The following is a 15833-nucleotide window of genomic DNA, read 5'->3' as shown; positions in this document are numbered from 1 at the left end:
TATAAGGGCAGTAAATAGTAAAGATGAGAATTGGGAATAGAATGGCCAGAAGGTGGAGGACATCAAAACAGTCCTTGCAAACAGATCTTTTTGGAAGGTCCAACACACTTATAGGGAAGGAAACAAGGTAGCTAATTTTTTAGCAAAATTTGCTTTTTCTGTAGATGAAGAAAAGGTTTGGATAGAAGATGGCCCTGAGGGTCTTTACAGCTTTGTAATACAGGACAAAATTGTAATGTCTGAGTTTAAATGAAATATAGATACTGAAGTTTGTTATCAAAAAAAATAAAGAACCTCCGATTAACAGATCGGTTCTATCGTTTTACAGCCATCAACAATCGCTACAATGCCCTCAAAAATAAAAAGAAGGTAAGAGTAAAATGTCAATGCATCTCTAAAATTTGGTTAAAAAATTATCTATAAAATTTGGTTAAATATCAATAAAATTACCTGTATTAGAGTGATCAAAATGAAGATTCACATATGGACGATCAAAATTTTCTTCAAATTTAGAGATACATTGTTCATCTTCAAAAGAATTATTTTTTTATAAAAATCTACATAATGCACCAACTACATATTAAGATATTGCTCATTTTCTTGCTACTAGGTTAGGCAAAATATTAGGTTATTAAATTATTAAATTAATAATTAATATAAGATTAGTGTAGTTGTAAAATATGAAAAATATTATTATTTTAACTAATTTAATGTGAAATTATATCTTGAATAGTTTTGATTTTACGTAAAAGATATAATTTTAACTAAATTTTGGAGATATCCGTGATAAAATCAATTCAATGCTTAAAAAAAAAAAAAAAACCGTCTTTTCACTTCCGTTCTTGTAAAGTTGGAAAATCCTTAGACAAGTCGATATCAGAACAAGAAACACTAGATTCAAGTCAAACTCCGTTCTTGTCACTCTCACAAGTCTAAAGTCTAAACCCCTCCCTCTCCAAACCCTCTCTCTCTCTCTCTTGTCTGTGTCATCAATGGCGGAATGCGAATCGTACCACGAAACCCACCTCCTTCCTCAAGCAATTCCGAAAGAGACAGCCCTCCAGGCCATAAACACCATAGTCCAGCTCCATTTCGAGAAGACCCTGGAGAAGAAGCGCTCCATAGACCTCCAAAAGAAGGAGCTCCACAAGCTCTTCCAGCTTTTCTTCATCTTCTTGGGTCTCATTTTCCTTGCACAGGCTCAGTCCCCTCGCCTCCAGTGCCGCCATTGCTGGATCCCCATCACTTTCCTCTCCCTCTCCCACCTCATCTTCTACGTCTCCGTGGCCCAGACCCTCAAGTGCATCAACGGGTTCAAGTACCAGAGGCGCTGCCACAAGCTGACTCTTGGAATGGCCACCGAGAAGCTCAGGGAGATGAAGGTGAAAATGAGTGCCACTGGTGGCGAGCACTTCGATGGGGCTTGCGACGGTGACTTTGAGATTCATTACCAGGAGCCTCCGGAGAGTTACTTTGGTAAGTTTAAGAGGAGCTGGGCTTTGCATTTTGGGTTCTTGATGTTGATCTATGGTTTTATGGTCTCATCCTCTGTTGTCGTCCTTTGTTTTTAGCTGTTCTCTCCTTTGTCTTTAGGAAATTTCTCAGATTGGATTCAATTTCAATTTCAATGCTGCTTCATTTTCTTAGCAGCTGGGTTTGACTGAATCTATTAGCTACCTGTGTAAGGATTTTTAAAAACAGAAGGTTGATTGAATCAGCTGCATAAATTCAAACTTCTTCAACTGGAGAACTGTTTGATAGTGAGTTGATAGTTGATTGGATGGTATATGAATCATTAAGGAGATTGATGCTTCCTTTCTTGCGGAAAATTTCGTGGGGGTTCTTTAATTTTTTTTTTTTTGTTTTTTGTTATTGGAGGAAATATACATTCATATACTTCGGAATTTTTTTTCGTTCTGTTTTTTCAATATTGAAAACCTCTCCAAGACATAGCCATCCCTGCAGAATAAACTCCGATCCCATCCAATCCCATATACTTTGGAAATTGAAATAACTTGTCTGCTGCAAAGAGCCAAAGAGTTACAAAAATATTATCTTTTCATTAGTTGACAAATATATCAGAATCTTGAATTTTGGGCGCATCTTTTTTTTTTTTTTTTGTGTGTGTTAAGATACCTGTTATTTATTTACAAGGAGGGCATTGCAAATATGCGTACTCGGTTTGTTTTGAGAAGGGAACGTTGAAATCTATACCGTTGCTATCACTGACCATGCAAAGGAATCTTCATACAATCCCTCTCTCTCTCTCGCTCTGGTTTTTAAGCTTCGTATTATTTACATATCTCTTCACAGAAATTGGTGACCATTAATAAGTGGCGAAGGGGAATAATGAGATTAAAATGAGGCCAAGAGGATGAGAAAGAATTATTGCTTAATTTTGGAAAGAGAAAAAGGAATTATAAACTAATAGGCCACGGATTGGTCTGAAATCTCAGATTGTTTTCAAAGAACAACTACAGCCAATGGTTGAGGTACGCTAAAAAGAACATAATCCAAATTTGCAATCCAATTGCAGAGGTTATAACCTAAGCTGATACAGCGTTATTCTGTAATTGGAAGCTTTTGGTTTATGAATTTTTTTTTTTTGGGAACCTCTCCACGATAGGGCCTTTCGGACCCACAAAGTAAATCCCGATCCCGTGTACATAATTGAGAACTCAATTTCAAGAGGAGACATTATTGAGAATAATCATATACTTCAATGTGATTAAAAAAAAAAAAAAAGAACAATCATGTAAGGGAATTGAATACATTTGAACCAAAACCCTACAAACTAAGCTGGGGAGAGGGCACTACACAGCGACCTGTAAGCACTAGCACACAGTTTGAATTTCTCTTCAGCCATTGCCTGCAATCATCCAAAGCTCTCTTGTAAGACTTATAAATCCTACAGTTCAGCAGTAACATGTCCACTCAAGAAATTGGGTTTTATCCATTTAATTGAGGGAAAATTGTAAATCTGGGTTCCTAGTGCAATTTCATGGAGGTACACTGGCCCACATACATTGCAAATACCCAATCCTTGCCACCCCCATCACCCAAAAAAGAATTTAGTATGCCACCAAGATATTTAATCAGTAAAGATGTCTGGCATCTTCTAAGACTCAACACATAATTTTTTACCACAGGACATCCAAGAAACTTTAGTAGCAGATTCGGCGGAGAGATCAGAGAAACCTAATATTACTGACCTGTGAAGGACCTTGATGCTTGTCAGGATGCCATTTCAAAGCTGACAAACGGAAACTGCAAGGAAAGTGCCAAACATAAGGTGGCAGTCGAGAATTTAAGATAAATGTATATTGTATAGACGTATATGTGCTATGTATATATGTATGTAATATATCAAAAAGTACTTAAAACGCCCTAGATCACTCACGCATATTTAACATCTTCAATCTTTAAATGGCCTGTTGGAGGCAGACCAAGAATAGTTCTGTCAGTACGTGATCCTACAGGGCATGAATCGTCATCAGACTCGGTGTCACCCAGGGTTTCCCATCTTCTAGTTCTACTGTTTTTACAGCTCGAATCCTCTCTCCACTCGAATCCAGATGTTGACTTCTGGAAAGAAGATTCCTGCCCTGAGTTAAATGACCACGTATACCATCTGTTTCCAAATGTTGCTCTAAAGATTGGCTCAGGATCCTTATCGAAGTCCTCAGAGAACCTCTTTTGTCTCAACTTACCTAAAAAAGTTGTAAAAAGGAAGCATGAAGTCTGTCAAGAGCATTACAGATAACAAAATCATGACAGTTTCCAACCATCAAGCACCCTGAGCTTTTACATCTTAAATATTCTACATTTTTACATTAAGACAACTTTCAGCTCAAGACAAGTTATCCTTTACATCCCTCACTTCGTTAGTGATTTCTTTAACTCTTGCAATAACCACACCGTCTTTAGTACTGACTACGAAGTATGAGCTTTTCAACCTCAACCATAACTTCATCCAACTTCGCATGCCGTACATGCATAACAGTCACTTCTACTGAAATTGGAAATATATCTTGAGGATTATTTTGTCACTTTGCCCTATGTGCTGGGATGCGGATAAAGAAATCTAGGAAATGCAGCCTTGTTTGGTTTGCACAAATTTCCAAAATTTTTCAAAAACCAAAAACTTCAATACAAACATCTTTCAATCTTTTAAAAAAAAATCTATTTCAACTTTCATCAAATCATTTGCCTATATTTCAGTGAAAAGTCAAAAACACAAAAACCAAAATCACCTTTACAAAAACTTATATTCAAACAACTTTTCAAATCTACCCATCCACTTTCACAAATCCCAATACAAAACATATTTCATAAAAATTATTCAATTTTCTCTTTCTTTGCCTTCACAATATAATAAAAAACACAACTCATTATTTTTCAAAAAAAAAAAATCTCGAACATTCTCAAAATTTCATTAACCAAACACACACCAAATATTTCAAGCAAAATCTCAAGAATAGGCATTGATCAAAACAAATTAATTATGGAAAAAAAAATAAAGAAATAAAAGGGAACTAATGTATGAGATAGGGGTAAAAAAGCTCACGTTTAAGTTTCTGGTTGTGAATTTTGTCAGCTCGGTGAGCAGAAGACTTTGATCGACCTCTCTTATCAGAGCTATATGGATGAGCCTCCTGCTTTGCAAACCATTGTGTTCCCATTTGAACTCTCAACATCCTCTCTTCGTCCTAGGTAAAATATTAAGGCAAAGCTTGGGTCAATTCCCGAAGCTCACCCACAATTTTGACAAGAAAGCCATAGAATAAGAGAAAAAAAAATCATTAGAAGCTTGTAGGCAAAGATTCTGCCTCGTGAAAGTAGTGGATAAGCATTATCTAGCTGATGAAGAAAAAACATTTTATTTAAGATTATAAAACAGTGAAAGGTTTGTTTAAAAAATTTTTTGATTGGTTAAAGAAAGTGTTTAAAAACTTCTTGTAAGTTAAGGGCATCATTATGCTTTACACGGCATGTATACTTTAAAATCCTAGTCATGAGAGAGAGGCCATTGCAATAATTAGAAGAATCACCCCAGTAAATAGAATAGAAACATTACAAGTTTTCATGGAAATGTTGTTTTTTTTTTTATAGGTATTTAAGAAATTTTATTCATAGAAATAGGCAAAGCCCAGGTACATAGGTAGTATACATGAGAAGCACCTTTCCTGGAAATGTGAAATTGCTGCCATCACTTTTGGGATGATAGCTATCTTTTTCAGTGGCCAAATGCAAACAATGGAGCCAGTGGGTGGTTTTCCTTCGCCAATCAAGCACAGGATGTACTACTGATTGATTCCAGTTTCAGTGGCCCAATGCAAACAATGGAGCCAGTGGGTGCATAATCCTCCAATACATTATTTCAACCAATGGCAACGAACAAGCTGAAAGTCTTGACAAGGTCAAGAGTGTTCCATGACTTTTGTTTCTAGTTGAGAAAGCTCAAACTAAATTCATGACAGCTTGTGCCCCATGCCTCTTTTAATATATTTTTGTTACGTACATATGGAAAAGAAAAGGCACAAATACATTAATAATGCATCTGGCTTTGCCTGATCAAGCCGGTGCATTATAATAAGCTAAGCATCCTGCTTACTACCAAGATCAAATTTGAGCGAAAACTGAAACCCAAAGACTAAAATACTCCCAATCAAAGTAGATTAACCACATTGAAGACACATTCTAAATGTAACTTCCAAATAAATTAGGTTCAACAAGCAAAAATTGCACACAACCATTACACACACACACACACACAGATATGTGTGCATATATCTTCCATTGCTTATGCCATGTTATAATAATATGATGTTTCATCAAGCATTCAGGATAAAGAAAGTGTACCTGGACCTTTGAGGACCCACTTTTAAAGAGGAGGTCTTTTAGAGCTCTCTTTGTGTCAGCACGCTTTTGACGTACTGCATATCTGATTTGACTCTGATTGAATATACTTGGTGTGAGAAGCTTGGAATCCAGAAAAGCACATAATTTTTTGAAAAAAAAAATACTAATAACAATAAGAGAAAACCAAAGGGAGTGGTGGAAGCAATAAATTGATTTAAGATTACATTTGTAGCTCTCACAAAGAAAAGATAAATTTTTTCCATCTATAAGGATGGAAACTAACTGGCAACTGAAATTGACATAAAAGCTGAGTAATATACACTTACTATTTCCGTCTATAAGAGATTAGCATTCAGCACCTTCGATATAAATTCAGTTTTACAGCCAACTCGAGTGATGAAGGTCTCATGCATCTATGCAGCACCAGATAGCTATAACAGTCAACTTACAAGGTTTACTTTTAAATGTAGGATTTTCTGGTCAATGCAGTCAACTTACAATATCCTCCATTAACCTTTTGCTACTAACTGAAAATGACGAAGATCTATTTCGTTCCAAGTCAAGATGGAGCATGTGCTTGATGACTATGGTGATAAGTCAATGCAGAGGCAAGTGGCTGGTTTAGTTTTCTTAATTTTACAAGTCAGACATTAATTTACAGGGCTATCCTTTTTTGCTCTCTCTCCCTTCTTAAAATTTTCTCTCCGTACACTTTTTGCTTTTCTTGGTTTTTTTTGTGTTTTTGCTTCTGGTGTTGGGTCGTCAATGGTGGTAGTTCCTTGTGATGATTAATATGTAGTCCAGTTGGGTGTTAAGTTCAGAATGGTGGGTGAAGTAATCGAAGGTTTTCTTAAAAGTTCAAAAGGCGCAGACTAAGTACATCTTCTATGTACCTCTTCATTGAACTTAAGGTGGTGGTGGGTGTTTGATGGTGGTTGTGTGGAGTGGTATTAGAAGGAAAATGCCTACTGTGAGAAGTGTAGCAATTGGGTCCAAGTTTTTTGAGGTACGGGCAGATGGGAATGAAGTGCTTATCACTGAGAGGGGGTGGAAAGGAGTGCAAAACTTGAGGCTGGGTTTGGACACTGCTCATTGGGCATCAAGAACTTTGGAGGGTTGTCAAAAGCATGGCAGTAAGGGATATTACTCTGTTTATAGAGAAGGTAACAGAGCTTTCGTCGCGCAACAAGGCTCAAATTCCTGCGGCAGTTATTTGTCTCTGGTGGTCTATAGTGGAGGTGGTAGCCGGAGCTTCATCATTATACCTGGAGACAGAAATGGGTGGGGGTGGAGAAAACTTGTGGAGGCATTGAGGGAGGTTGGAAGCGAAGGTGGGAAGAGGAGAGTTCTTCCGTCTTCGCCGGCAGAAGCTTTCACGTCATCTAGGTCGTACAAGGAGGCTCTACAGTCAACTCGAGACGTGCAAAAGTCAGATATGGCAGGCCTAATACGGTCAGGTGATCTTATTGTTTTGGGAGAAAATCAGAGACAAGATGGAAGTGGCAGGTGGTCTGGGCAAATTGAGATAAATTTTTTGAAGGAATTACGGGATATGCAGGCTTCATTGGAGGAGATGAGTGTTAAAGTAAAGGGACTTGTACGCATCGTTTTGGGAAAAGAAGAATTGGGGCAGGGCTTGGGGAGTGGGCGAGTAATAGGGAATGAAAACTTGAAGGGAGTGGGTCAGGAGGCTGGGCCCAAAGGGAAGGCCCAGGGTAATTGGGTAGGAATTGGTGATGGGCCAGCTTGAAGAACCGAGCCCACGCCACAGGCGTCCTCTTTTTGGAGGAAGAAATCACGACATCTAGCAGGCCCATTGGGGGGTGGGTCAGCAGGCCCATCGGGGGGTGGGCCAGTGACACCGACGCCGGCGCAACCCCAATCGACGGAGGAAGTAGAGGCCTCGATGGAAGCTTTGTCGGCGGCAAAGAAGCAGATCCTGATATACCTACCCATAGATTCCGATGTTTCGGGTTCCCTAGAGGGGCCCGAAACATGTATACCAAGACCGAGTCTTGGGCAGGGGATGGCACAGAAGGGAGCGGCGGCATACAGCGAATTAGTTGGTGGTTCGGAGGTGGCAATACAACCGACGGAGGTGGAGGTGGGGGAAATTGTTGAAGGGGAAGGTTTGGAACTGAGCATTTATGAGGATGGGTGTTCATCTGGGATGCTACAGAACCCCTCGAGGAGTCAGGGGATGCCTTTAGATCTATTGTTCTCATCCGGGTTGTCACAAAACCTCTCGGTGGATATGCCCGTGGTTTTGGCGCATAGCATACTTTCTGAGGGAGCTCGAACAGAAGCTATAGTCACAGTGGAGTGTGGGAGCGTATCAAAGATGGAAGGGGAAGGTCAGTTGATGATGCTTGAGCCACGTAAATGCTCTACAATGGGAGAGGAGTCTGCAGGAGTGGATCCTACTCCAATAAGTATGATTCTTCCTACTGTCTCAAATGATTGGATATTGAAAAAGGTAGAGAAACTTCAAAGTTGCATGGGAATTTCATGTAAAGGCTATGAAAAACAGTTTAAGGCACTGATTATAGCCATTGAGGCAGGACAACATGGTGCAGGATCAAAAAGAGATAGGGAGTTAAAGAAGCTGACGTGGTCTATTAATTATGATGGAAAGGTGGGGAGTGCAAGTCGTGGAAAAAATAAGGGGAGGGCTGGAAAAGTTGATAAATGAAACCTAAAATTTTGTGTTGGAATGTTAGGGAGCTGAATGAGGTTAATAAACGTATGCGAATAAGAGCTTTATTAAGGCAATGGAAAGTGGAAATCATTTGTTTTCAGGAAACAAAGTTGAAGATTATCAATAGAAGTATTATTCGGAGCTTATGGAGCTGTCAATATGTAGGCTGGTCATATTTACCTTCAAAAGGGGCTTCAGATGGAATTTTGATTATGTGGGATAAGAGGGTGGTGGAAAATAGTTCTGGGTTTGTGGGAGAATATTCGGTGGGATGTTCTTTTAAAAATACTGAAGATAATTTTTTATGGGCGTTTATTGGGGTTTATGGTCCTAATTTGGACAGTGAGAGGAGATTGCTTTGGGATGAGCTTGCTGGCCTATTTTCTTGGTGGGAGGTCCCATGGTGTATAGGTGGGGATTTTAACGTGACAAGATTTTCCAGCGAAAGATCAGGAGAGGGACGACAAAACCAAACTATGGTGGATTTTTCGGATTTCATTTTTGAGGTAGGTCTTATGGATTTACCGTTAATGGGAGGCGATTACACTTGGTCTAATAATCAAGCCTAGTCAAGATTGGATAGATTTCTCATTTCTCTCTCATGGGAGACACAATACCCAGATGTAAGTCAGACTAAGCTTCCAAGGATATGCTCTGATCACTTTCCTATAATGTTAGCTTGTGGAGGTATTCAAGGGGGTAGAAGACCGTTCAAGTTTGAGAATATGTGGTTAAAGGTGGATGGCTTTGTGGATTTGGCAAGGCAATGGTGGAACTCATACATTATTGAGGGCAATCCGAGTTATGTATTGGCTGGAAAGTTGAAAGCCTTGAAGAAGGACTTGAAGATTTGGAATGAACAAGTAGTTGGTGACGTAACTTTACAAAAGAAGAGTTTGTTTCAGGAGTTACAAGGTTTGGAGGGTGTAGGGGAAGAAAACATCAGAAAAGGTCAGGTAGTTTCTGAATTGGAAAGACTGACTCTAATGGAGGAAATTTCGTGGAGACAAAAGTCAAGGGCCTTGTGGCTTCTGGAGGGGGATAGAAGCACAAAGTTCTTTCATCGCATTGCCAATGCACATAGGAGGTTTAACTCTATTGAGTCCTTGAGCATAGATAGAGATGTATCTTCAGATCAGGTTGAGATAAAGGAGCATGTGGTAGGGCATTTTGAACATTTGTTATCGGAACCTCATGCATGGAGGCCCACGGTAGATGGTCTAGCCTTTGAGGTAATTGACCAATATAGTATGGATTGGGTGGAAAGACCATTTGAAGAGGAAGAGGTAAAACAAGTAATCAGGAAAATGAATAAAGATAAAGCTCCAGGCCCAGATGAATTCACAATGGCTTTTTTCCAAGTTTGTTGGGAGGTGGTGCGAGAGGATGTAATGCTAGTTTTTCAGGAATTTTACACTCATGGCAGATTTGAGAAAATTTTAAATGCTACTTTTATTGCACTAGTCCCTAAAAAGGCCGATGCAAGAGAGGTACAAGATTTCAAACCGATTAGTCTTGTGGGTAGTGTGTATAAGATTATTGCCAAAGTTCTTGCTAACAGGATGAGCACGGTCATGGAGAAGATTATCTCTAAGTCTCAAAATGTTTTCGTGAGGGGGAGGCAAATTTTGGACTCGGTTCTTATAGCTAATGAATGTTTGGATAGCAGGTTCAAGTCGGGAGATCCAGGTATTTTATGCAAACTCGATATGGAGAAAGCTAATGATCATGTAAATTGGGATTTTTTTATGTATATGCTGAGGAGATGTGGTTTTGGAGAAAAATGGAGGAAGTGGATGAGATATTGTGTCATCGGTTCGCTTCTCAGTTATGATAAACGGTGATCCTGCGGGATTTTTTTTTTTTTTTGATAAGTAAAAGATCAATATTATATATATGAGTGAAATAAGTATAGCCCATGTACACAGGAAGTATACGAAAGAACACCTAATTACATTCTACGTGCGATAGATTAAAGACAAAAAATCATGAACATTGCCCCCTGTAATACAATGGCGGAAAGCCAAGACAATAATGTGTGGAACAAATATTTCTTCAACTCGGCCAGTGTGCGTTCCTTATCTTCAAAGCAGCGCGCATTCCTTTCCGTCCAAATACACCACATGATGCACGACGGAATCATCTTCCATACCATTGATCCTGCGGGATTTTTTAATAGCTTGAGGGGCCTACAACAAGGTGACCCACTATCACCTCTTTTATTTGTCCTAGTTATGGAGGTTCTAAGTTGTATGGTGTCGGCGGCAGTAGAAGGAGGATTTTTGGATTTTTTTCAGGTTTCTCAGTAGGAGATACCCATGGTTCCATTCTTATTTCTCACCTCTTGTTTGCAGATGACACTTTGCTTTTTTGTGAGGCAAATGAAGGGCATATACAATCTTTGAAGGCCATTTTACTTTGTTTTGAAGCGGTATCCGGGTTGAAGGTTAATCTTGCCAAGACGGAGATGGTTGCGGTTGGCGATGTTAGCAATATTAGAGGGTTGGCAAATATTTTGGGATGTGGGGTTGCTTCGTTGCCATTGAAGTACCTTGGACTCCCGTTGGGGGCTTCTTTCAAAGCAAAGACAATTTGGGAAGGGGTGCTTGAAAAATTTGAGTGTAGGTAGGCCGGGGGGAAAATGTTGTATCTCTCTAAAGGGGGGCGAATCACACTTATGAAGAGTACCTTATCCGATCTCCCCACATATTACTTATCTTTATTTCCCCTCCCCGCTAGTATTGCTTCTAGAATAGAGAAACTTCAACGGGATTTTTTGTGGAGTGGGTTAGGAGATGAGCTTAAGTTTCATCTAGTAGGCTGGGAAAAGGTATGTTCCCCCTTGAGAGACAGTGGATTGGGGGTCTGGAATGTGAGGGCGTTCAATAAGACACTATTAGGGAAATGGTTGTGGCGTTATAACCATGAGAGGGGGGCTTTATGGAAAGGGGTGGTGGATATGAAGTATGGAAGTGAAAGAGGGGGTTGGTGTTCTAAAGAGGATAGGGGGACATATGGAGTGGGGCTATGGAAGTTTATACGAAAAGATTGGTGCTCTTTTGCTAGTAATACTCGACTGCGTTTGGGGGATGGTAGAAGGATCAGCTTTTGGCAAGATGTGTGGTTGGGAGACACGGCCTTGAAGGATGCTTATCCTATGATTTTCAGAATTGCACGGGAAAAAGAAGCTAAGGTGGCTGACTTGCAGGTTATTAACCAAGGTACATAGGAGTGGATCATTAACCTCACTCGGGATGCACACGATTGGGAAGTGAATGAGCTGGTGGGATTTCTGAACATGCTGTATAACATTTCTACTGCTGCCTCTTTGGAAGATACGATGGTATGTTGCCCCTCTAGGAAAGGGAAATTTTCGGTAAGCTCTTTTTACGATTCTATTAATATGCATCAAAGGCATATGTTCCCTTGGAAGAACATCTAGAGGACTAAAGCACCTACAAAGGCTGCATTTTTTGTGTAGACGGCGGCTCCAGGGAAGATTTTGACCTTTGATAATCTTAGAAGACGTGGCCTCATTATTATGGACTGGTGCTGTTTGTGCAAAAAAAGTGGGGAAACTCATTGTGAGTTTGCTCGAGATATCTGGACTTATTTTTTCAGTAGAATGGGTATAGTATGGGTGATGCCGGGTAGGGTGGTTGATTTGTTCGCAAGCTGGAATGGGATCTCAGGAACATCACAGATTGCAGCAGTGTGGAAGATGGTTCCTATATGTATTCTCTGGTGTATTTGGAACGAACGTAATGAGAGACTTTTTGAGGATCATGAACGCTCTTTGGAAGAGTTTAGGAGCTTTTTCTGGAAGACTTTGTTTGTGTGGACCATTGCTCTTGATTTGAATGGTCTTAGGCCTTGTTTGTATTCATAACCTATCTCAACTCATCTCATCCCATCATTACAACTTTCTCAAATTCCCACACAAAATATAATAAACAATTCAAAATTTTCAAATTTCAAAACAATTTTTCCAAATTTTCACACAAAATATAATAAATAATTCAACTTTTATTCTACTATTCACAAACCATCTCAACCCATCTCAACTCATCTCTGAATCCAAACCACTCCTTAGTTTTCATGATTTCCTTGTAACTGTTTCGAGTTCTTAAATAGGTGTATTCACATGTATACTTCTAGTGTACCTGAGCTACGCCTACCTTCATATCAATAAAATAACTTATTACTTATCAAAAAAAAATTTTACAAGTCAGGTATTTTTGCAATTTTCAGATTTCTACCTAGAGCGGTCATTTTCATCCATAGGTATTACCATGCAATTAAGTTTTAAATTTATTCAACTTATCAAAAAACAAAAAGTTTTAAATTTATTCATCAAAACATTTTTAGATTTAAAAGTTCTTTACTTTGGTGTTAATAGTTAAGTCAAATTCATATTAGGGTTGAATGTTAGCTGCATACACATATATGTACACGCAGTTCCTTCTTTTGATAGGTAAACCAACTCACACACATGTACGGGCGAACACCCCCCATGTTGTTGATATATCAGGTCTTAGATTGAATAAATCCGTAATATAAAAGCTTTCTAATAAAAACTAAATAAATAGCAAAATAACACAAAAAAGAAACAAGTCTATCTATAAAGAAATGGCTATTGTACCATGCCAAGTTTATCTGGTCTATTCTGTAACAGGTAAAATTCAACTTAATAAATACAGACTTGCTTACCTTAGTAGGATCCTGGCTTTCATTTATACCCTGCAAAAGCATTTTTCCTATCAATTCTTTAAAGATTGTGAAAATAAATTTATTGATACCTAAGATATGTAAGTATAGGTGTGCACGTGAGTGTGTACATATGTAAGTATATGGCGCACATGGGTGTACATTGTGAGTGTGTTCACCATTAATCAATTACCAACAGCTGATAGCGGCAAGAATTTACTGAAAAAATAGTTTGAAGGATGACTGAGCTCCCCTCCAATTAGTTTTAATACAGGAGAACTATTATATTTGGAAGCCTATGTGCTTGGGAAGATATCAAATGGATGAAAAATAAGAGAATGTAGGAACTAAATGAATGCCAAAACTAATCTATTTTACATGTGTTGAACTACGTTCGTGTTGTATATCTAAGAACTGCCAAAAGCAAATCTCTGTCTGACATCTAGGCCAATCATGAAACCATTCCGCTAAATTAAGCTAAAAATGTGATGAAGTTGAGAAACCAAATAACATATCCAAACAAGAAAAAAGAAACTAAGCCAGATATTTTGTCAATACTCATGGCATAAAGCAAGACTAAAAATAATGGATGCAAATAGCCTTATAATGGATCTTCCCCAATGTCTTCTTTAAATCTAGCAAGAGAAACTTTCTGTGATTGGCTTTCTGAGGAGAGGGGTGGTGGTCTGGTTCTTCCCATCCTTTCCTCCCCCTTTTCCCTTCTTCTGCCCCTTACTCTTTCCTCTTTCTCCTCTTCCACTTCTTCCCTTGGATGATTGAAGCTATATCTGCACTTTTTTTGCGTCCATGCCGCACACACCCCACCACCGTTTTCTCCACCTTTTGTTCTGCCATGTGCCACCTCATTTTGTGACAGTGAAGCTTATTTCATCGAAACGTGGGATTCGTCTTCTCTTTTTTCGAAAGCTAACATTGGTTCGTGCTCCCATGTCCAAGGATGTGGGAGCGGTGATCTTCAACGACTACCTCAACACAATCAACAGTGGCACACAACCTCCTGTTTCGAGATCCTACTGCAGCAAAGCAATCCATCCATCTAATAAACTGCCTCAGCAACCACCTTCAAATATAGGAGGACCAAACAAGCTCGTTTGACTCCATTTCCCCATTTCTTTTCTTTTTTTTTATAAGTAAGAGGTAAATTTTATTGATACGAATGAAATAGGCATAGTCTATATACACATGAGGTATACAAAAGAACGCCTAAATACGATATGTACACCTAAATATTTTCTTTTCTTTAATATAATAATTATTATGGTGATTTGTTAGGGCCCCCACCCCTTTCTTTTGAATATCCATTTTTATTTGTAATGTTGTATTGGTTTAAAAAATTAATAACCTTATAATGGAAGCTCGGGGACGAATTTTGATACCATATGCTAATAACAAGATTATAATTGGATCTTGTTTTCAAAAATAAAGGAAGTGCTTCCAAAATGCCAATGAACTATCCCAAATAAGGTTTGTACTGCCAATTGATTTATGTGTAATATAACTTGGCACTTTAAAGAATTTTTTCGATAAGAGCTTTGCACTATAAAAATCCAGGAGCGTACACCATCTAAACTCCTAGCATTATAAAATAAAATTTCTTACTCAATATACTATGGAAATGGATCCATTTCGTATGCAAATAATTCAAATGCAAAGCAGAATTGCATGCCGGAAAACATAAGAATAAACAGAACAACTCATATGCATACAAAATACAAAATTTCACTATATGGATAATGGATAATACGCAAAACAGCATTACACAATCAAAAAACAACCAAAGAAATAAAGCTTTTGATAAACTCACAGACTTCCACTTGTTCTTCCACTTCTGACATGAAGTGGGTGTTGAATGAAACGAAGCGAAATGAGATTCCAGTGAAGTTGATGAAATCAAAGAAATTTTTATCATGGAAAAGTTCCGCCATCTGGGTATCTGAAATTGCATGTCCGTCAAAATTGAAGAAAAACACTTGCTAGCAAACAATGTTTTTTCTATTACTCTCTGCTCGAAGAACTTGTTAGCCTATTTTCACGCAGAAGGAAGCGCTGATCCTCAAGCAAACGAATTATTAGGCTATTTTCATGGCTACCTTTTGGTGCCTTGCTTGAGGTATCGGGAAAAGCTCTGCTCTCTGCGTCCCTGCCCCTTTCACTTCTGTTTTTTTGTCTTCTTTTCTCGGTGCTGGGTCTCTCACCACAGTCCAGAGACTATTGGGCCTGGGCTTAGAATGTGCAAATCGCCCAGTTGCCCACCACAACAGTCTCTCTCTCTCAATGTGAACCCTTTCTTCTTTTTTAAGTTTTGGGTAGTAGTGTTTGATACTACATGGATTTGGGTTAAGAACTATGAACATCAGTGTAGCTAAAATCAAATTTTAGCCGATGAATAATTAAAGTATAAAATAAAATATAATAATAGGCTAGCTAAATGTACATTAATTTTAACTTTAAAGAATTGACTGGCCAAATTTATTGAATCAAAGGAGGCTAGCTAAATATTACTTTTGATTAAAATATTCCCTTCCCGCTGCTTCTCTCTCCCATG

General features: G+C 38.6%; 2 protein-coding genes across 2 annotated transcripts; one reads left to right on the top strand and one right to left on the bottom strand.

Annotated features, from left to right (window-relative positions):
* The first annotated feature begins 881 nt into the window (after window positions 1-881).
* LOC109008908 lies at window positions 882-1816 on the top strand. The gene has a single exon (XM_018989190.2). The coding sequence runs from the start codon at window positions 993-995 to the stop codon at window positions 1569-1571; it is 579 nt and encodes a 192-aa protein (XP_018844735.2). The 5' UTR covers window positions 882-992; the 3' UTR covers window positions 1572-1816.
* An 862-nt stretch (window positions 1817-2678) lies between these two features.
* On the bottom strand, window positions 2679-15448 carry LOC109008907. Its single transcript, XM_018989189.2, has 7 exons — window positions 15093-15448; window positions 13271-13300; window positions 5863-5955; window positions 4568-4709; window positions 3401-3710; window positions 3213-3267; window positions 2679-2869 (listed from the first exon to the last, which is right to left on the bottom strand). Exons 1-7 carry the CDS (start codon window positions 15231-15233, stop codon window positions 2795-2797), a joined length of 846 nt encoding a protein of 281 aa, XP_018844734.1. The 5' UTR covers window positions 15234-15448; the 3' UTR covers window positions 2679-2794.
* Between the last annotated feature and the right edge of the window lie 385 nt (window positions 15449-15833).

This window comes from Juglans regia, chromosome 10 (genome assembly GCF_001411555.2).
Source record: "Juglans regia cultivar Chandler chromosome 10, Walnut 2.0, whole genome shotgun sequence".
Classification (NCBI taxonomy): domain Eukaryota; kingdom Viridiplantae; phylum Streptophyta; class Magnoliopsida; order Fagales; family Juglandaceae; genus Juglans; species Juglans regia.
Note: the sequence above shows the minus strand (reverse complement) of the source record. Positions and strands in the feature narration are given on the sequence as shown.

Excerpts from the sequence above, each read along its gene's own strand:
- LOC109008908 (XM_018989190.2), top strand. The coding sequence starts at position 993 with ATGGCGGAATGCGAATCGTACCACGAAACCCACCTCCTTCCTCAAGCA.
- LOC109008907 (XM_018989189.2), bottom strand. The coding sequence starts at position 15,233 with ATGCAATTTCAGATACCCAGATGGCGGAACTTTTCCATGATAAAAATT. Across the intron at positions 4,710-5,862 it reads GTGGGTCCTCAAAGGTCCAG|GACGAAGAGAGGATGTTGAG; the intron begins GTACACTTTCTT and ends TATTTTACCTAG. Across the intron at positions 3,711-4,567 it reads TCACAACCAGAAACTTAAAC|GTAAGTTGAGACAAAAGAGG; the intron begins GTGAGCTTTTTT and ends CAACTTTTTTAG.